The sequence below is a fragment of the Hesperophylax consimilis genome, chromosome 5 (genome assembly GCF_061612785.1).
Source record: "Hesperophylax consimilis isolate HC1 chromosome 5, BYU_Hcon_1.0, whole genome shotgun sequence".
Taxonomy (NCBI): Eukaryota; Metazoa; Arthropoda; class Insecta; order Trichoptera; family Limnephilidae; genus Hesperophylax; species Hesperophylax consimilis.
This window is the reverse complement of record NC_142840.1, coordinates 38,588,507-38,611,740: the sequence shown is the minus strand read 5'-3', so window position 1 is coordinate 38,611,740 and position 23,234 is coordinate 38,588,507. Positions and strand designations below refer to the sequence as shown.

The 23,234-nt window shown below is 34.2% G+C and overlaps 1 protein-coding gene and 1 long non-coding RNA gene across 2 annotated transcripts in view; one reads left to right on the top strand and one right to left on the bottom strand.

The window, feature by feature from the left end:
• Positions 1–23,234, bottom strand: part of LOC149423931 (zonadhesin-like) — a 105,837-nt gene that overhangs the window by 75,933 nt on the left and 6,670 nt on the right. Inside the window, exons 2-8 of the mRNA XM_089631930.1 lie at positions 15,954–16,130; positions 14,644–14,823; positions 14,146–14,325; positions 13,473–13,643; positions 8,385–8,570; positions 6,592–6,765; positions 1,273–1,476 (exon numbers count right to left, since the gene is read on the bottom strand). Of these exons, the coding sequence (XP_089488056.1) occupies positions 1,273–1,476; positions 6,592–6,765; positions 8,385–8,570; positions 13,473–13,643; positions 14,146–14,325; positions 14,644–14,823; positions 15,954–16,130 (1,272 nt within the window). The remainder of the gene's footprint in view (positions 1–1,272; positions 1,477–6,591; positions 6,766–8,384; positions 8,571–13,472; positions 13,644–14,145; positions 14,326–14,643; positions 14,824–15,953; positions 16,131–23,234) is intronic.
• LOC149423932 (uncharacterized) lies at positions 16,155–22,535 on the top strand. The gene is made up of 2 exons (XR_016302212.1): positions 16,155–17,513; positions 19,349–22,535. It is a non-coding gene; the product is annotated as an uncharacterized LOC149423932 (long non-coding RNA).

The window sequence follows — 23,234 nt, the reverse complement described above, 5'->3', positions numbered from 1 at the left end:
TTACATAATTAAGTTACATAATTTCTCGCTGTTTTGTTTCTATTTCACTATCCCAATTGTCGTAAAATAATTTTGCAATCTCTTCCCATGATCGTCTATTTGCCGTTCTATCCGGCTTTTCTCTAGAGTCCCAAAGGCAAACTCTATTTTGCGCTTCGATAATAAATCATTCAATGTCAAACATCCTGTGCGTGCGTCGTCGTCGTGCGATGCATACAAATACTTGGATTGCGACGTTGCCGATCTTCCGCCGACGCGACGGAAGATCGGTGCGCGGAGGACAAAGCAAAGGCGAGAGTCGGCGGTCCGCCACGGAGCGACCGATCGTCCGCGACGGAACGACCGATCTTCCGCGTGGTGTGCCCGCTATTTGTAATTTATATGCAATTACATGTATTGGCGTTCCGTCGCGAAAGATCCGCGACGGAATTTCCGTCAAGTGTGGCGCTGGCCCAAAGGATCAATGACGCTAGTTTCTCGAAGCATACTTTTGTTGAAATACCGGTAGAAAAATGACAACATAACGACTCAAACTACGATTACTATTGAAATACGTTTATCAAACAGACCGCCCGATCTGCACAGCAAGTGCTTTTTTAAGTGGCTGGCTTTCTAATTTAAAAGTGGTGATAATTATAATTTAAAATGATGTAACACCAATACAACAAATTATACTCGGCATCGGAATAGGAATACCTAGGTAGGAGGAAAGTACACACTTTATTTGGATTTTTACAAAACTAACAAAAAAAAAATTAAATAATTTATTTATTTAAATACAAACGGCACAACATGTGCCATAAACATAAATATGTATAAATATAAAGTTAAAAAGTACAACGTTTTAAAGTGTTAAGGTTAAATATAAAGTTAAGTATAAAGTGTAAAGTATAATTTAAGATGTAAAGGGTAAGATTAAAAATAGAGTTAAGTAAATTATAAAATAATATTATATATTTGTACGGGGTCAGCAACTGTGTACTGTGAACAATTAGTTACAAAAATAAAATTATCGGAATCAAGCTCCTTATGGTATATTTTTATATAATGCTTACCTTTTTGTAATTTTTAAAAAATGTATTATTAAGTAGAATTTAGTCTGCCTTGAAGATGGCATACTTGGCTCAAAACAAGTCTACCAATTCAAGTGCGGTACTGTAGGATTACAGAGAAAAATTTATATTCCACGACAGAATATACTAATAACACAATTTTTATAATGAGAACACGTGTCAACCATACAATATAAAATCAAAAAATATTAATTCTTACATTGCTCAGGTTTGACGCACTTTTTTTCAGAGTTCAATAGTAGTCCTGGCTTGCATTCACACCTGGGTATGCACTCCCTCGTGTCTGAGTTCAGACAGACAATATCCGACACGATGCCGAGAAGGTAAGTTCCGCATTCCGGTTGTACAGGACAGGAGGATGGACACGGATTGTATATTTCGGTCTTGGGGCAAGTGAACTTGGCTGAAAAATAAAAAGTAAATCTAACATGAGTAGGCTTTAAATGTATTTGACTGGTTTTAATATATTTTTAATTTACATTATTTAAATATCTTTTCAAAATTAAATTAATGCATTTAACAAGTATTTTAAATGTATTTTCAATTTATTTTAAATAATTTTTAAATGTAATTTAAATAAATTTTAAGTGTGTTTTAAAATTATTTCAAATTGTGAAGTTTCACATTAAAATAAATCGATTTTAAATACATTTGAATATAGTGATTTTTAAGTGTATTTTTTAATGTATTTTCAATGCATTTTAGATGGAGAACTGATATTTCAAAAATAGTAATTTTGTAAATGTATTTAATAATAATCGTGTATTTAGGCTATGCCGGCGTACGTAAGCAATAAAAGGTCGCATCCGTCTAATAAATAGTTGGTCTCTAAGTTTACATAAAACAATACAGGGTGTATCGGCACTAACCCGACAAACTTTAACCAGCTATTCCTTAGCACATTTGGAGTAAAAAATGTTATGTGCACTTTGCTGTCCGGTAACGTTTTTTTTTAATAAAAAATTAATTAAACATATTTTCACCACATGTCACCACTGTTTTATCCTTTGTCAAAATTTGAAAGCAACATCGCAACTCTCGCGTGTTGCTGCGAACGAAGCCCGTATTACATAATCCAGTACCAGAAAAGAAATATTTTATTTAACAATAATGATTATTCACATTTTTCGTATGCGAATCACTGATTGTCTTCTTGTATTGTACACATCAGTTTTATTTTTGTATCTAAATTGTTTCACCTCTGGAATGCTTTGGTTTCACCTCTTACGCGTTTCACGTATTAAATAGTCTAATTTTGAAACTAAGAAACTAATTAGTAGATTTCCTGAATTTATAATCGAAGTCCAATAATTCTGAGCACTTTTAAAAACAATTTTCCTCACTTAGGTACTTATCAATAATAATAATTGGATTATTTGAACAGCGCCGTTGTTTTTTAAATCACCGTAAGTGCTCTGTCAAAATGTTACTTGCTAGGCTATCCTACAACGTATATTTTTTAATAAATTTAGTTATTTACAACTTCGCGGAATGTGATTTATGAATATTATTGCTTATGTTAAAAGCCTTCCAGAATTACCGGAATATAACGAGCAGCTTGACACACTTAAGTTTATTTCCACTAATTTGAAGGTACAAAGAATGTATAGTTTTAAAAACAATCCCGATGAATCAAAAAACGGTTCATATAAAACTGCTGCGCAACACACTGAGACAAAGGAAAGCACTCACACAAACGTCATGACTGCATTGGATTGACCACCTGCAAATGAATGCTGCCAGATTGCTAATTTATTTAAACAATAATTATTAAATTTTATTTAAAATATCGCAATTTTTTTAAAAAATCGACAATAAATTACAACTATAATTTAAAAAAAATATTCTTAACCCCACGCTTTTTCGTAATTGATTAATTAATTCAGAATTTAAACGTTGCTTGAAATGACTAGCCGTATTTGGTGACCAGATCTGAATATCCAGGTTCAGAATTTAAACGTTGCTTGAAATGACTAGCCGTATTTGGTGACCAGATCTGAATATCCAGGTTTAGAATTTAAACGTTGCTTGAAATGACTAGCCGTATTTGGTGACCAGATCTGAATATCCAGGTTCAGAATTTAAACGTTGCTTGAAATGACTAGCCGTATTTGGTGACCAGATCTGAATATCCAGGTTTAGAATTTAAACGTTGCTTGAAATGACTAGCCGTATTTGGTGACCAGATCTGAATATCCAGGTTCAGAATTTAAACGTTGCTTGAAATGACTAGCCGTATTTGGTGACCAGATCTGAATATCCAGGTTTAGAATTTAAACGTTACTTGAAATGACTAGCCGTATTTGGTGACCAGATCTGAATATCCAGGTTCAGAATTTAAACGTTGCTTGAAATGACTAGCCGTATTTGGTGACCAGATCTGAATATCCAGGTTTAGAATTTAAACGTTGCTTGAAATGACTAGCCGTATTTGGTGACCAGATCTGAATATCCAGGTACTTCCTCACCTTCCACTCCTTCCCTTAGCCATAAAACTTACCCCAATTCAACATAAAAATTGTTTAAATTATCGGATGTAATGAAATGCATAATAATTAGACCCCAAAATACTTAATTATTCAGGGAAATAAACCCCTGAGTCATCAGTTGGAAATACCAACGACATTAAGTGAAATTAACAATGCAATAATCCTATTATTGCATTGTTTAAAATTTCACTTAATTATTAGCATTAGCAAATAATATTGGGATTAGCAAATAATAATTTACGACAATTTACTCGGAAATCAATAAAGCCAGAATAATAAAAAAAGAAAGTTATCACTTACGTCGTCTGTAAGTGGCTTTACCAAAGTTTGATAATGCCGTCAGAAGGTGAAACAGCTGTCACGCGTAATAATAATTACAACTAGCAGAACTTGTTTATAAACACACTGTTTTTATAAATTTTTTAATAAGACTGTTAAAATAAAAAAAATCTCTAAATTGAAATGGAGTTCTACAAACTAAACTTAAAATCAAATAAATTTATTGCGAAGGTTCAAAGTACTGTACTGTAATATTATATTAAATAATTTTTACGTGTTTAATTATTGTTTAAAGTCAGATTAAAGCGATTAAAAAACCCACCTGGCAATTCTTATTCGAGTTTCGTTGTTTTTACGTATTGGCGCGCTTACAAGCATCAGTCGTCTCATTTTTAACCATTAATATTTAGTGTGTAGGAAAGAGAGAAGACGCTTTTCGACACACTTGTCGAAAAACTTGTTGAATGCCGACGGGCATACTCTTCTACAGATTTTATTAAATATTGATATGTAGGTAATATTGATGTGTAAATGAATGACATTGTGAGAATTTTACCAATAAATAATAAATGAAAATGCGGACATGTAGTTTATGTTAATTTTTTTATTGGAGCATTTGTTCGAAGTGACTACCATTATTTTCGATGCAAGCGTGTAGTCTTGTTATATTTTGATTATTTAAGTTTGCAGGATTTGCTTTAATTTCTGCAGCGGCTTCCATCACTCGTTCGAGCAGTTGCTCTCTTGAGGCTATTGGCTTAGCATACACTTTTTCCTTGAGAGCCCCCCACAGGTAGTAATCCAGGGGGGTCAGGTCGGGTGATCTTGGTGGCCAAGCAATGGCCGGACTTCCACGGCCTATCCAACGACCAGGAAACTCGACATCCAAGTAGTTCCGCACGGCAATCGAATAGTGTGGTGGGGCTCCATCGTGCTGGAACCACATTCTCCGTAGTAATTCGAGGTTCACATCTTCCAGAATCTCGCCCAGTTGCACTTGTAAGAACTCCAAATACATCGGTCCATTTAGTCTGGGAGGCAACTCGATTGGACCGAGTATTTGATTTCCCAGGATTCCTACCCACATGTTGATGGAAAATCTGTCCTGGCTCGACGACTCCCGAACAAGCTTGGGGTTTTGTTCAGCCCAATGGTGCAAGTTGTGCACATTTAGCACTCCTGTTTTAGTGAACTGTGCTTCGTCGGTAAACAATATGTTTTTCATGAAGTCTGCATCTCTTATGACATTATGCAGCATTCTTCTGCAGTACACGACTCTGGAAAAGTGGTCATTCTCCATGAGGCCTTGGCAGCGCCTATAGTGAAAAGGTTTGAGCCCGTGCTTCTTCAGAACTCTCCATACCGCCATGTGTTCCCTGTGTCCTATCATCAGAGCGACCCGACGCACGGACAGCGTGGGGTCTTCGGTAATTAAGTTCAGGATTCTCTCCTCAACTGCCACAGGAACGATGTTGTGTCCTCCGCCGGCGCCTTCAATCCGTCCGATGCCACAGTCACGCAATTGTTGATACATCTGAAACAAAACAACAAATAACAACTGCTTTTATTATTCAGCTCAGTAATAATGTCAAATAAACAATCGCGGGCTTTTTCACTCATTTTATTTTTAAAGAACACTTATTTTAGGCACATATCAGAAAACTTACGTTTTCTCTTCATTTATTTCATTTTTTTATAGTAAAATGTATAACAAAGTGTTTTAAATTATAATTTTCTTAACTAGGTACGGTTGATATCTTGGATTCACAGGGGTGAAATTGAATTCAAGTAATTTAAATAATCCCATGGTGAGAAAGGGAGTGAATTCAATTGCAGTGAATGATGCATTTATTAGAGATTAAAATTAATTAACTTTTTAAAACGCCGTTTAGTGACCACTGAACACAAATCACCTAAAGTACAATTTACATTTTTAAAGTTGGTGGCCCCTTGTTATGTTTTTAATGTTCCCAGTTTAAATTTCAAAAGCGCTTTTTGGCATTATCAATGAATGTAAATAGTTTCAATAAACAATTGATAGGGTACAAACCTGGACAAAGGTAGCATGGTGTGGGACGCGTCTTCCAGGAAACCTCATGCGATACTCCCTTACGGCTGCTCGTGAATTTCCATTGCAAAATCCATAAACAAAAACAATATCTGCTTGCTCGGCAGGTGGATAATTGAGGGGCATATTTCAACAGTAAAAACTTAGATAACAAAACAAAAACGAAACTAGAAACTTGATGACATGCGAACTCCCAAAACAGCACTGACCACTGATACGAGACGGGGTGGCGGGAACCACACGGGACTTGAGACAGAATATGTGTGAAAGAGATGACAGTAGCGCGGCGTTGCCAATTATTTTACCCCTATACTGTGGACAGTAGCGGAGTGTGGAAATTTTATTTATTTTTTGTTTTTAAAAGAAAAAAAATGTTACCGGACAGCAAAGTGTACATAACATTTTTTACTCCAAATGTGCTAAGGAATAGCTGGTTAAAGTTTGTCGGGTTAGTGCCGATACACCCTGTATAATAAATTATTCCAGAGTAAATATCAGAGCTATATGGAAATTCTTGATGAACCTATCTCTATTATATATTTTTAATTATAATTTAAGATAGTTGATTAGGTAAGCTCAGTTAATTACAACCTGTTATAAATAAAGTAAAAACATACTAATACGTTGAAATTTTGAATATATATTTTTGAGTTAGAAAGAGTTAATTTCTCGAGATACTTACGTGGGCACTGTTTGATGGGAACACACTTGTCGTTCTTGTCTCTGGCATAACCATTTACGCAGTAGCACTTGTCATTACACTTGATGTTGACGATGGGGCAGATGTCCCCGAGGGTCGCGCAAGTAGTGTCACAAGCAGAGCCGCAGGCAAACACCTCGTTGTCTCCACATTTTGCTATGAAAATTACAACAGTTAACCGAAATGCCCCAATAGGTACGCCTCACTGAAGGCTAATTCGACCACTCGACCGACATTTTCGCAACGTCTATTTGTTGATCTCTTTCAACATGTTGCCTTTAAATTGGAAACAAAAAATCTATGGTCTGTAGCCGAGAGAGTCTTTGCAGAGAGTCAACGAATTTCCATGATTAGATTTAAAGACTTTGTTTTTTTCCAGGAATCACTAAAATAATCAACTATTTTATTGACAGCCTATACCTCCAGGAATCAAATATTAACTCTAAAGTATTTCAAGGGCAAGCGATTCTGTTAAAAAAATCACAAAATGTCCATCTAGCGCGAAATTCCAATGCCACCAGCGTATAATTGTTTTGTCACTGGTGCATGAACGGTTCTCCATAGGTTAAATTGTTCTTACTGAACAACTACCTCCAGGTATCGACATCACGGCTTGCTCTATATTCCACATAGCAGAAAAAACATTCTGGCCTAGTATGCTGACATGCATGCATGACAAGAGGTATGGTGCTGCTAATGAAATATCTAGGCCTCTTGTAATTTTTTGCATTGGCCTTGATGGTTTCAATAATCATTTTAGGTAAGGATTCTAAAACAAAATATTGTTAAATATCAAGTTATGTAAATTATGTCAATTGTATTTTAAAAAGATAACATAAATCTATAATACCCATCATTAAAAATAAAAATTAATCAAACAGTTGTCATTTATAAAACGTTTCATTCAAAAAGAGTATTCTTTTTTGTAAAATATTTTTTTAACTTAGATATTTAGTTTCTACGAAATGCTTGTTTGTTGGAATACAACTATCCAATAAACTACAAAAATTTGCCTTTCAAAGTTCATCGGTTACGAAAGAATATTCATAATTCAATATATTGTTGAACCTCGTTGGTGAAGGTTTACTTCGATGGAGACAATAAAAGGTGGTTCTATAAAATTTTGGGGATGATAAGGAGAAGAGCGAATCTAATGATAAGATTACAGAGTCCAAATGGAGTAGCCAGAGTAGTTACAGTTGTTGCTGATGATGAATGACCACGTCGCTGTAGGAGTTGATGTACACTACGTTAGGAAATGTAGATCACATCTCGGTGGTATGTTAATCCTTGGTCCATGATTACGGCAATGAAGTCGGTGTCTCGACACCACATCTATGAATACCGGACTTGCAGGTGCTGTTCACCACTGGTGAAGGCAATGGGTCTTCAGTTAATCGAGTACGAATTAAGCCTAAGGTATCTGGAAGCTTGGACGGGTTTGATCTACTGGGTACTAAAGACTGACTAGCGACCACTACATAGCCGCTTTATACACGGCATACTTACACCTCGTAAAATAGAGAAACTTCCCAGCTTAGTAGGTCGGCGCATATTTTTACGCTCGTCTCGTAGGTTCCAATGTGATGCGCGTTGCATATATATTATATATGGACTTGTTGTATATGACACATTGCACACATGACACATTGACATATTGCATACATATACACTTACTTTAGAATCTACTAGTAGGTGCCGCTACAAAATCATTGATTATACTCTTAAAAATACCTTATCAGCCTATGAATATTCATCAACATTTTTATACGTACGACAGTCTTCAAACTTGATGCACTTTCCGTGAATGTTTTTGACGAAGCCGTTTTTGCATTTGCAACCACCTCCCAAGAGGCAAGATTCGCATGAGAAACCCCCTTTAGCGAAGTTATTGCAGGTCACTGGGCAAGGATCGCCACAGATGGCAAAATAAGCGTTGGGGTCTCCATCACAGCCATTTTCTAAGAAATAAATGAAATTATTTTGAAAACTTGCTAATGTTACACTCATAAGGCCACTAGAGTAAAAGAGATCAAAAGAACTGTTTAAAATTATGATGGTTTTTAACTATGGTTTCGTCCACATGATGCCCGCTCAATGTACCCAGCCGATGGTAAATAATTCAGCAGTCAAAAGGGAAAATAGAGTATATGAAATAAATTATGACTATAGTAGCATAATCGGGCCTCAATGTTTTATTCTACTTACTCGCTTGTTGGGAGCGGTTAAGTGCGTTGAGCGGGCGTTGTGTGGACGGAATTTACCATTTTTTAATAAAAAATTAAACGGAATGAATAAAATACAAATATATTGTGCAGCACCGATAGAGAAATCATTAGAAGTACTAAATAAAAGCAGGGTTGAGGTTAATTTTAGAAAATCTATTTTTGTAAAACAATAAATTTCTACCAGTCTACCTTTCCTACACGACGCAAATAACTAAAATACCCTAAAAATCACAGACATAGGAATTAATAGACGAGAAGATAATGGCGAGGGGTAAAATCAACTGTTGAAGAACGAAGGGAGTGAAGCTGACTGTGATTCGTCAATAAATCAATCTGACAGTAAATAGGCATCTCGCATTATAATATCACCATTTACTTCTTAAAAGTAAAATCTGCTTTTGAATGAATAGACATTTTTACATGGGAGCGCAAATTACTCGCCACGTTATGAACAAATTTGCGAAGTCCAAATTCGGCAAAAAAATTCGGTTCTATTTTCAGAGTCGAATATTTCGTTTAAGTATTTAGTTGAGACACTTTTATAAATGTTCATAATTTACTTCCCAGCAACCAACCAGCTTTTTGTTTCGCGTCCAGACGTTTCTCGATGTGATAGTAACAACTGATTCATATTATACGATGTGAATATGCTTAAAATAAAGTAAAATAATGCTTATATATGGAATGTAATACGACAATTGGGTTTATTCTCTTTTTCACATCTATTTTTACAAGTTTTCATAGTACAAGTCAACATTTTGCCGTGTTATTTCGTAAAATGAACCGATGATGCCTCGACCATAGTTCGCACAAGAATGATGACGTCACGTTTTCAAATTTCACTTGAGGCCATACGCGAGCACAGCCGGCTCCAATGGAACCGGTATGGGGAGTGGGGATAATACGCTTTTAATCACTAAGGGCTGGTCTACTAATATTCATATGTCTATGCCTAAAAATAGAATTCTGTTAAAAAGTTTAATCGGTTCTCAAGCCGCTGATTCTTATAAAAACCAAATGTCTAATTTGTGTTATCTAAACCCGAGTTTCATTTACAATTCCGGGAAATCACGATTACTTAAATTATCTAATGAGATTCCTTAATTGCACAAAAAGCATATCAGAAATTCTAATATCACCTTCCAAAGTTGGCATTTTCAAAGCTTATCAACAAAAAAACTGACTTATTTCAAAACAACTACAATAATTTTACTGCCGCAAACATGAAGTCATAATCAGTCTAGCCCGAGCCATGCTAGGCGAGTCGTGATTGTCGTGAACAATAACATTTTAATATTGTTTACAGGGCGATTTCACTTACCTCAGAAACGGTTTATTGTTAATTGATTTGATTGCAATAATAATGATAATTAGATAATTTGTAAGGCCCCGTTTTTGTGACAAATAATACGAAGGACACTGTTCAAATGTGACTTCCTAGTTTCCGAATTACGTAAAACAGATACAGAAAAAAATACTTACCTGACAGATCACTTGCACTAAAAAGGGATTACAGTTACAGACTTCTGTCTTCCAATACTTTTAAGGTCTGCCAAATCGGATTAAGAGTACTAATAATATCTGTTTGAAGTAATATATCTAAGTAGTTGTCCCGAAAATGTACAAGCTTTGTGAAAATTGTAATTTGTCGATTTAAAAAAAAAATGAACTTAATTTCCCGTCAGAATTACGAAATTTAGTAAAAATTGGCGTTCAATGAATTTCAGTAATTCTAGTTTATGGTTTATTTGTGCGAACACAAAATGTTTTGTTATTTTTTAAATTATTTTAAGAATAAATACCTCCCAATTAAAATCTATTGACAAATGGATTCAATAAATATATCAATAGCACCCCCTATTGTCCCACAACAGATGTTAACAGGAAAACCGCGGACATAATCCATAGGAAATACCCCATTTTATTTATTTTTTTCGTAACACTGAATTGAAAAATAATTGCAGTATGTATCTCTTGAGTTTTTAATAATAATCATTATTCATAATCATATTATTTTATTCCACGCGCAGAGGTTGTGTAATGCATATTGGTTTAGCGTACAATAAAATATTTGAAAACATAAGAGAGGAAGGAGTTAAATCAACATTATACAAACAAATACATAAAAAATAAAATAAAAAAAGGAATGATACATTAAATATCAAACAAGTTTTACAAGGTGAAACACCTTGGAGGAAATATGTACTGGGAATAGCACACATATTAGTAACGTAATATGGTGCGACTTTTGAATCGGGGGGGACTTTTATCATCATGGGTATCTGAAATAATTCTCACCAAAATTACTAGCTTAAAAAAATATAGAATAATCACTATTGAGCATTTGATTGCCTTATATAATTGAGAAGTCCAATTAGCTGTCCTGATCGCAAAAGCAAAGATGATATTTATTATTTATGAACTACATCTGTCTTAATAGGAAAATTATTTTTTGCGGGACTCAGAAGGTGTCTTATAGACAGGTAGCCAAAAAAGTGTAACTTTATGTCTCGGTACCTATAAAAGAAAGAAGAAATCTTAGAAAAAAAGGTTATAGGAAATGCTTCGTTCTAATAAACTCAACGGCGCGCCAAGGTCAAAAACTTGAAGTTTATAACAAGCAACAGGTTTATAAAATATACTAAAATATTAAATACAGGAATAATTGCAATCTCAGATCACTTATTGCACTTCAATCAATTTAAAAAACTCCTTTGTCTCCGCCGCAACTTATATGGAAGGCAGTGATGCAAAACCTTTTTAGCAGGAGGTTCAATTTATCATATAATTTATATTTTTACAATTTGTTCCCGGGCCGCATAGCCGCAGCTTTTAAAAAAATTACAAATGTTATTATTAATATACTGATTGTTATTATTAATATATAGCTTTTTTTACACGTTTCTCGACTACCGAGTTAGTCCCTTGCCCGTATTCTGGCAATCGAAGTCGGTTAAATTTGCAGTCAATGGCGTTGCTAGTGTAGATTTAAAAATAAAATACCATATAAATGTCCCAACTGGTGATAAAATCATTTAGTATGTAAGTAGTAAATAATATTATAGTAGTCCTAGAAAAGAATATATTAGATATAAGATGTGAAATTTTATAACTTTTTTTTTTTTTTTTTTTTAATTATTTATTAACCAATAAATTAACATACATTTTTTTGGTATAATCCACCTCACTAGGCTGAGCCTGTTCCGAGGTGGCGGGAGTTTGATCTAATTTTGTATAATGCTAATTAATATAGAATCACAGATATAAAAAAAGATATACAGAAAAGATAAATAATTGGATAGATGAAAATTAAAAATAAAACATAATAAATAATGCAGATACAAATAAATGAATGAGAACAAAAGAGAAAAATTCAGGCGTGGAGTGTGCTATAGTTTATGGTATTGTAGATGTTATCTGTCCGCAGTATACAATGCCTTTGTTGACTATCCATGTGTGGATTTTGTGTCTTATATTTACACTTGTCGCCAGGTCTTTAATATCTTTTTCCATTAAGTTGAAAATTTTTGGGGCCAGATTATGAAAATGTCTTTGTCCATAGGTGGTATTTATCTTCGGGGTCATGTGTTGATGTCTGTTTCTTGTTTCGTAATTGTGTTGTATAGTATGATGGTTAAGTTTGTCTTTTTGGTAATATAGAGTTATAATTTTTATGTATAGTTGCTGTATGTTTAGTACGGTGAAGTCCTTAAATAACTGTATTGTCGAGAATCTGTAAGGTTTTTTTGTGATAACTTTAATTAAGGCTTTTTGCGCTTTGACAAGAGGGTCCATATTAGTTTTAGCAGCACCACCCCAACCAATCATACCGTGAGTGATAATTGATTGGGCTAGTGCGTAATATATTGTTTTTAGAGTCTTCGTTTGCATTATGTTTCGTATGTTCTTAAAGAAATATATCAGTTTTCTAACTTTACCCGCTGTTTTATTTATTTGTTCTGTCCATCTAAAATAGTTGTCAATGTAAATGCCTAGGTATTTAATTACCTGAGTTCGTGTTAATGGGTTGCATAGGCAGTTATTTTTAGATGTGCAGTCATGAATGGTTAAGTTTTCATCGAGTCTTGGTTGTCGTCTGGGATCTATGCTAAATGTCATGTACTTTGTTTTATCTATATTTAGTGTCAGCAGATTATTGTCTAACCAATATTTAATCTTATTTATTCCTTCAGTTGCATTTTTATATACACTTGTCCAAGAATCCGAAGTAAAAACAAGAACAGTGTCATCCGCAAAGCAAATAACATCTCCACTTATGTCAAGCTGACATAAGGAATTAATATATAGTAAGAACAGGATGGGTCCTAATGTACTTCCTTGGGGGACTCCGTAAGTTATGTATCTATTTGGGCTTGTTATATTGTCTACTTTTAGTGAGTGGCTGCGGTCAGTTATATATGATTTGAACCAGTTGTAAGCTGAATTTTTAATACCTATGTAATTTTTAATAACTATATAAAATATAAATTGAAATAAATAAAAACGTAAATAAATAACTCAACGTTTCATGTGAAATAAGGAATCGATGTCATATCTAAAACATTTCTATAAGTTAGCTTTTGGGACCATTTAAATAATAGCGAAATCCAATAAAAATGAGTTTTGAATATTTACCGCAGTCTTCTGGAAGAACGCAGACCCCTTCTTTAACCCTCAAGTACCCGTCCTTGCATCCACAGCCAGGGAACGCTGCTGCCTTACAGAATGTTGACTTCTTCGGTTCGTCACAGCTGTTCTCGCATATCCACTTTCCAGTAAGAGAGTAAGCTTCGTTTTCTCCGCACACTTTAAACATTTAAATAATTTAAAACAATTTATTTTTCAAGGTACGCTGAATATTTTGATGACATTTTAGCAATACTGTAAAAACTTCTCATCACGGGGGATTAGTGTCTACCTTACTATTAAATAAATTATTCTACGTTAAAACTTTCTTCTGTAAACGACAGTTACAGTGTATTTTGTCATAAAATATTAAATCAAACTTCTTTTTAACTGTAGAAAGTACATCGAAAAAGCTTTCCTTTGTCAAGTTAATGATTAATCCTTTTTAATAAATCATGTCAATCTTTCGTCATTGCGAAACAGTGTTTGTGTTCAAAGTCGACAGTTATGACATGACACATCTAAAGTGAGCAAAATAATGTAGTATTCACAAAAACGGCACTTTACCAAATTTTATTAGTGTATGAATTGTTGTATCTGAATTTGTTATAACAAACTTTTAATCATATTTTCTTTGATTTCAATTGATTAATTGAATATGTACATGATAAAAATATCTTACAGCAGTTTTCTTTAGGGATGCAGTTGCCGGAAGGGTCCCTGAGGAATCCCTCGTCGCAGATGCAACCGGGATAGCACCCTGGAATGTAGTCGCACCTCTCAATGAGATCTGGCTGTGCGCAAGTACTCAGGCAGCCGTGGTTGCCGCATGCACTGAACACCTCGTTGGCTTTGCAGGTATCTGAATTCATAAGATTTTGTACAAATATTTAGTGAATAATTAATTAAACCTTTTTAATAAAACATGTCAATCTTTCGTCATTGCGAAACAGTGGTTGTGTTGAAAGTCGACAGTTATGACACATCTAAAGTGAGCAAGATAATGTATGTATACAGCGCATTTGAGGTGAATATTCACAATAACGGCGCTTTACCAAATATTATTAGTAGTACTCGTACATGAATTATTGTATTAGAATTTGTTAGAACAAACTTTTAATCATATTTTCCCTTGTTTTCAATTGATTAATTGCATATGAACATCATCAAAATATCTTACTGCAGTTTTCTTTAGGGATGCAGTTGCCGGAAGGGTCCCTGAGGAATCCTTCGTCGCAAATGCAACCGGGATAGCACCCTGGTATGTAGGTGCACCTCGTAATGAGATCTGGCTCTGCGCAAGTATTCAGGCAGCCGTGGTTGCCGCATTCACTGAACACCTCGTTGGCCTTGCAGGTATCTGGATTCAGAGGATTTTATACCAATATTTAGTTAATAATTCTTATGTATTATTTTAATGTATTTTTATTTGACAAACCACAGATCATATCGTAAAAGAATGTCCAAAAGAAAGGTTTCGATTGATTCTCACTACCGTTAAATATTATCTGCATTCATTGCACTTTGACCTACACTAATGATTCTTTTCCATCATACGAAGAAGAGCGATGTTTTTTGATGATATTTTATGGTCACATGTAACCAAAATATCTACACTAGCTAATATCTCACCAAAATATGTTCTTCTGTTTAAAGAATTTGAATCCAGGAAACAAACTGAATTATACTTCTACCAATCAACATTACAAATGTACAAAGATAAAATTCTAAATAAAACCGCACCATTTAAAAATAGTAGAAAACTAATACAAACATTAATTCTTCCAACTCCAAGATGTAAAAAAAACAATGGGTCGATTCAACTATAAAATATCGTGGATTAAATTTTTTTTAATGCTTTACCAGAAAGTATCAGAAATATGTTATAAAACATCAAAGATTTTAAATTTAATCTTAAAAAACACACAGAAAATATAAACTAAATACTTTCACATAAATTATAAATAAAGAATAACGATTATAATAACACATCACCATATAGGTACACAAGCTTTATTACGGTTTTTTTATCACAAACATGTTTATCATCATTTACATCTTATATGATAACAATTTGAGAAACTATTACTACATATATTTTAACATATTTTCTGTAAACGATGTAAATGATGATAAACATGTTTGTGATAAAAAAAATGTTTGTGGTTGATTTTTAAAGCATATACTCGTATCTTATTAGTCGTTCACTTATTTCAATGATTCAAAGCGCACAGTGGAAATGAATTTACGAGCTGAATATATAGCATACATATATATTTCAGAAGTTAAGCATAAACTGTGCGAATTCAGATATCACCGTTAGAAAGTTGTTGCTAAATCAAAGAAATAGTTTTCTGCTTGGTACCAACAAAATTGTTACCTTTTAACATCCACGGTTTACACAGAGAATCTTATTTCTCGGAACCTGTATCATATTTGAAAATGCTGTGTGCAGTGACTTAATTACAAATAATAATCTTGCGTACTTACCACAATCTTTTGGATGTACGCAGACGCCTTTAGTGTTCCTCAGGAATCCCTCTGCGCAGATGCACCCCGCGGTGCAGATCCCTTTGCAGAGGGGGGCGATGTTGGGATTAGCGCAGGTGTTTTGACACCCGTTGTTGCCGCACTCGGAATATTCCTCATTTTCAGGGCATTCATGATCTGTTAAAAATATATGTAAAATTTTCACTATATTCTTTTATATTTTTCGTTTGCATTGCACTATTTGAATTTTTTCATAAGTTCCCACTCGCTTTTCACTATTTTTACGCGTATCTAAAATCGCACCTTTGCACTCTTATAATAGACTGAAGCGTGGCGAAGTGTGTGATGATACATCTTACATACAATATTATGTGAAAATGATTACTATGGACATAGTTACATATTTTCTGTAAATGATCTACCTTATTTTTTTAAGTAAACAAATAATTAAAAATTAAAAATTTATCCATCATCGAATTGTGGTATTAACTAAGTAGGCAGGTATTTAAGAACCTACTTAAAAATCTTATGATTTTAGGGGAACTTAGAAACTGTCGCTAGGTAAACTGTTCAAAGGACGTGGTTTATTTAACTCTGCAACTACCCAATGGATTGCCTATTCGAATTTTTTCCAGTACCTTCATACAGAGATCTGAACATTAAAAATTCAATCATAAAAGAAAAATACTAACTACCATTTTTTAGCTGAAAGCCGTACTCGACCCAAATGTATTTCAATCCCCAAAATTAAAAACTTCATTTGCACAAAATTATTGAGCTTACCAAGGAAGAACTTTTCTCTATTGAAGCATTATTAACAAAATCCAAACAATGAATAATGAAGAAAATATATTAAAGACAATCTTATCAAAAAAACTGTTTGCACATGAATTGATCTTAAAATATCCCATAACTCATTCATTTTCCATAAGTGATAATTTATTCTCCAAATATATGTACAAATGGTGCGTTTTACGTTCCAGGTCGATTTTGTTTAGCCGCAATTTTGGTTTGGATGACTTTTGTCAGTTGGTTTTTGACAGTCGTAGATAGTGGTTGATAACAATTTATTATGGAGCATCTAACGCTGCAACAGCGTGTTGAAATTATCAGAACATTTTATAAAAGATGTGAAAAAGTGGTGATATCGACTGGCCCTCACGATCCTCTGATTTAACCCCTCCTGTTTTATCTTATGGGAGTACTTGAAGCACGATAGAACTTTAATTTGAGAGCATTATTTTGAAAATATGATCGTGGATTAAGTCGTAAACTATTCTAAAGTTTTGTAAAAAAGATTATAGATTAAAAAATACATACTAAGTTAACAGTTCAAGTGTTGTCATAATTCAGTCTGAAGTTTCTAGCTATCCCTTTGGGGCATTTATTTCCAAAAGTTTCTCTGAAAGTTTCTTGCAGAAGATAATTGCGTTATCATTATATTATGATTTGCGGCAGGTAAGTACGTAACTTATCGCGACGCTTTTAATTCTTTCCTTTGATTCTAAGTCAAATTCAATACCCCGTGTCAAAATTAAACTGGTGATTATAAAGTGACAGGTAATTGGCTTATTTATGTTTTGATTTGTGAAAAGTCATCATTATTTTCATGGAAATTAATAAACAGATTGAATCAAAAATAAGTTACCGCTTCAGTTAAATTTTTCTTTCGTTTTATATTTCTCGTTACTCAAATTGTTGCATAATGTGATTGAATTTGTTACTTTTTTAACCTCTCAGGCCTCTGGCATATTGACCTTTATATTTCTAAAAGGCACTGTCAGAAAGTCGAAGAATTTGTGAGTTTTCCGCTTTGTAATAAAATCCAAGTAAATGGAATATTTCTGATCTTATCCGAAAACTAAAAACTGTTTTTGAAAGGATGAAATACGCTTTCAAATCGTGATATTGGAAATAAAAATATAATTTTTAAGGCAATTATGAAAAAGTTTTAAGTATAACTAACCTGAACTTAAGGTACTGATGACAAAAAAACTCATTGTTTAGACAAATGTACGATAAACTTTACTGTAACCTCAATTTTTCATATCAAAAGTATCATATTTTATTCTCAAATTGCGGTCGGAACCTTCGGTTTCATAGAGGTGTACATCTTAATTCTTCTATTTTTGTACTTCTAGATTTGAATATAACGCTTTGTGTTTTCTCTTTCTTAAACCGTTTAAATAATAATTCTCACTGTGACAGCTAGGGAGATAGGTACAACGGTTTCTATGGATTATATGAGCTATTCCCAAAAGTGAACGAATTGCCTCTACTGGTAATAGCTGTTTTTTTTTATTTTTTTTATAGTGAATGCCTCACAAGAGTCCCAACTGCTCCCGTCTGGAGCCAGTGAGACTATGGCATCCCCAATTGGGGGATGTTGTGAGGCTGAAGGTAAGTGGGGAAGGGAAAGAGGAAGGTGGGGAAGTACCTGGCTATTCAGATCTAGTCACTAAACACGGCTAAAGCCATTTGGAGCAACGTTTCAATTCTGAATGGTGGTCTTACACCAGGGCGATACTGGTAGTATCTTCCACTCGTAAAACCGAACAAATAAGCCTTGGAAGCATAGACATATGAATATTAGTAGACCTGCCCTAAGTGATTAAAAGCGTATTATCCCCACTCCCCATACCGGTTCCATTGGAGCCGGCTGGGCTCGCGTATGGCCTCAAGTGAAATTTGAAAACGTGACGTCATCATTCTTGTGCGAACTATGGTCGAGGCATCATCGGTTCATTTTACGAAATAACACGGCAAAATGTTGACTTGTGATATGAAAACTTGTAAAAATAGATGTGAAAAAGAGAATAAACCCAATTGTCGTATTACATTCCATAAGTAAGCATTATTTTACTTTATTTTAAGCTTATTCACACCGTATTATATGGATCAGTTTTAGAAACATATACTATCACATCAAAATGTAGCGATTCTCAAGTGTGCTCATCGTTGTTTACTGGGATAAGTAAATTATGAAACATTTGTAAAAGTGTCTTAACTAAATACTCTGAAACTAACTACGACTCTGCAAACAGAAGAAATTTACTTTGCCGAATTTGGACTTCGCAAATTAGTTCATAACGTGGCGAGTAATTTGCGCGCCCATGTAAAAATGTCTATTCATTCAAAAGCAGATTTTACTTTTAAGAACTAAATGGTGATATTATAATGCGAGATGCCTATTTACTGTCAGATTGATTTATTGACGAATCACAGTCAGCTTAACCCCCTTCGTTCTTCAACAGTTGATTTTACCCCTCGCCATTATCTTCTCGTCTATTAATTCCTATGTCTGTGCTTGGAAGTTAATATTTTATCACAGGTTGTTTTTTTTTTCTTTTATGACTGAATAAAGTTGTTATTATTAACTATGTTATTATTTACAGTTCATTTATTATCTACAATCTTAAATGTGGAAATTGTCAACTCTATGGACATACTGCGACAAAGTGTAACGCTGACACGCCAACCTGTTCCCACTGTGGAAAACCTGGACACAATCGTGATACTTGCCCGACGCCCGACAAGCCACCATCATGCGCCACCTGCAAGTTCTTCAGGAAACCGGCCACACACAACACTGGCTCCCCTGACTGTCCAGCCCGCCAAGCCGCTGAGAGACGGGAACTATCTCGTGTAAATTTTTTAGGCTGAACCGGAATAGTCATCCCAGTAATACAATTTTCTATTCCCATTATCAAAATATTTGCGGTCTCAATACTAAATTAAATGCCTTCAGATGTTCCGTAAACATAAGTCCTTATGATTTCCTATTTTTCACTGAAACACGGTTATCAGACAATATTGCTTCAACTGAACTTGGACTGCATAATTATAATATTTTTCGCTGTGACCGCTACTCCTCTTCAAACAAGTCTAGAGGTGGTGGGGTTATGATAATATGTGTTAAAAAAATACTCTTGCCACATTCTTGATTCTCGTAATGATGTATCTGAAGAACTATTTGTTTGTGTTCTGCTTGGCTCTAAGAAACTTATCATTGGTTGTATCTACATTCCCCCATCCTCTTCAACAGATATCTACAAGTCACATACTGAAGCAGTATAACGTATTTCTATAAATGCCGATTCATTAATTATTTGCGGTGATTACAATCTACCGAAGGTAATATGGCTCAATGACAATCATGGTGTGAAAACTCCTAGTAATAATTCACTTCAAGCTTCTATAATAATGAATCTATTTGCCTACTTGAACATGTTCCAACTAAACTCAATCAATAACTGTCAAGGTTACTGTCTTGACCTGATCTTTACTAACACGCCTTGCGTTTGTGTTAGTGAAGCTTCTGACTCATTACTACCAATAGATAAATATCACCCACCACTCGATATCAACTTCACTAATCCTTTCAAAAATGTTACCTTAAAATCAACAGTTACATACCACTACAAATTTAACAAAGGTGACTATACTAGCATGAACAGATATCTCGCCCAAACTGACTGGACATTTCTTGAATCGAACATCAATATTAACGATGCTACATTTAAATTCAACGAATGTATAACTCATGCCATAGACTTATTTGTACCTTAGGGAACTTTTTCCCAGCCTAAGTTTCCCATTTGGTTCAGCATGACACTAAAGAAGTTGATAATCGAGAAAAAGAAAATACACAAATTATTCAAATGTACGAACAACTTGGCGCATCACCATAAATTTTCTCAGCTAAGAGAACTATCCAAAATCGAATCTGTTAAATGCTACAAATCCTACATCGAACTCACTGAGACACAATTAAATCTTAACCCTAAACAATTCTGGAAATTTGTTAAACAAAAAAGTACTAATGATAATGATCTCCCTCCAAGTATGTTCTTTCATGAAAATCATGCTACCAACGGTCTCGACATTGCTAACCTTTTCCCTGAACACTTCTCCGTCTATTCTGATACCTCATGCACTATCCCTCCACTCAACTATACTAATACTATTGATTTAAATAATTGCCAAATCACACTTATAGATGTCTTTAACTCCCCAAAAAATCTCCCCAGCAAAACAAGCACTGGTCCTGATCATATTCCAGAAATATTACTGAAGGAATGTAAATTTACTATATATAAGCCAATTTGTTTGTTATATAACTTGTCAATATCATCTGCCACTTTTCCAGACTCCTGGAAAGTTTCTTATATCAGACCTATTTTCAAATCAGGCAATATGTCGAACGTAGAAAACTATAGACCCATATCGATATTATCCCATATTCCTAAAATATTTGAGTCAATAATCACGAAGAAAATCACACATATCTTTAAAAATGTACTGATCGAGGGACAGAATGGATTTAGATCTGCTAAATCTACTACTACTAACTTACTATCCTTTACCAATTCTATCGTCAATGGCCTAGAAGATAACTCACAAATAGATGTTCTATATACCGACTTCTCTAAAGCTTTCGACAAAGTAAACCACTAAATCCTTATGGCCAAACTATATGCTATCGGTATTAGAAACCCCTTGCTATCATTCTTTAATTCTTATTTAAGCAATAGAAAACAAAGAGTTAAATTAAACAACTTTGTGTCTAATATTATTGAAGTAACGTCCGACGTACCTCAAGGAGCACATCTAGCACCGCTTCTTTTTAACTTGTTTATAAACGACATTATTAGTATTTTTTCTCATACACGCTTTTGGCTTTTTGCGGACGACAATAAGATTCTAAAGATAATGAAAAATCACGATGACTGCCTTCTTTTCCAATCGAATATCGACTCTTTCAATGATTGGTGTAAACTTAATTGTTTGTAACTAAATGTCGATAAATGCAAAATTATGTCCTTCTATAGATCAAAAAACCGATTGTCTTCGAATACAAACTTAATAATATTTGCTTAACAACTATTACATCTATTAAAGACCTTGCTCTTGATAGCAAGCTTTCTTTTCGGGATCACATAACTGCAATCGTTAATAAATCCCTCAAACTACTTGGTTTCATCACTAGAATCACTTCGGACTTCAAAAACTTAAATACCCTTAGAACTCATTATTGCTCCTTGGTTCGCCCCCATCTTGAATATGCTTGTGTAAATTGGTCTTTTTATTCTGTCCACATTCTACGCATTGAATCTGTTCAACATCGGTTCTTAAGAGGGATTGCTAGGAGGCTAGGTTTAGAGAAGGGCAAATACTCATATGATGAAATTGAACTAACTCTAAACCTCTCTCCTTTGGAAGTACGTCGGGAAAGAAATGACCTCATTTGCTTCTTCAAAATTATAAATGGTATTATTGATTCACCTACTCTACTGCAACTCATTCCCTTCAATATCCCCTCGCAAAGACTCAGAAATAATGAACTGCTCTTCCTCAACCATCATTCGATAAATTTTGGATATTATTCACCATTGTCCAGAATGTGTAGACTGGTCAACTCAAGTCAAAACCTTAACTTTTTTGGATAAGTCTAAATGATTTTTGCCAGTCGCTAAACAAGTGACGGAATATTATAAGTGTCCTGTGGTCCTGACCCACGGCGTATTCTTGACTTGATTCGACTTGTCACTTTATTTTCTTATATTATATCTACCATATTATGTCTTTGCTTTCATGTACCTTTGTCTACTCCTGTATTTTTCATTTAACTTTATTCGTGTTATTATTTTGTAATTTGAACGATGTCCGTTAGTAAATAAATAAATGTCTTCGCTGGAATCATAGATTTTGTGATAATTTTACAATAATTTGTCGGCTAGTATGGAGTACCGCTAAGTCAACAACAGTATTTTATCTGAGTAACGTTTTATTTCATAAAAAAATTACTCCCAAAACTCTTAGAATCTACCATGCGAAACTCTGAGATTCTCACACAAATATATTTTTGTGAAGAGGAGTTCTGAAACAGAAAATTGAAAATACCCGTATTGCAGGAAAGGTTTTGAGGAAACATAAAAACTTACAGGAGGAAGACAGGAGCCGTGGAGCATAAGAACAAATTAAAATGAAATGACCCGTTTACATGAGACCGTGTACCCTCACAATGTACCGGTGTACATATCCTTAATGTTTTTTTAGTGTGAAAAAATACTGGTTCTATTTAAACATGTTGAATATTTTTGAACGGCAAATCCGGTTGTCTAATAGCAGAGAAAGTTCTTCTTCGCGAAGAGATAGATAATCATCTGTTGAACGTTTCCAGTAAAACAGCCTTTTTCAATAACCATCAACAAGTCACAGGGCTCAAACATTCAATGTTGCAGGTTTAGATTTGAACGTTGATTGTTTTTCACATGGACA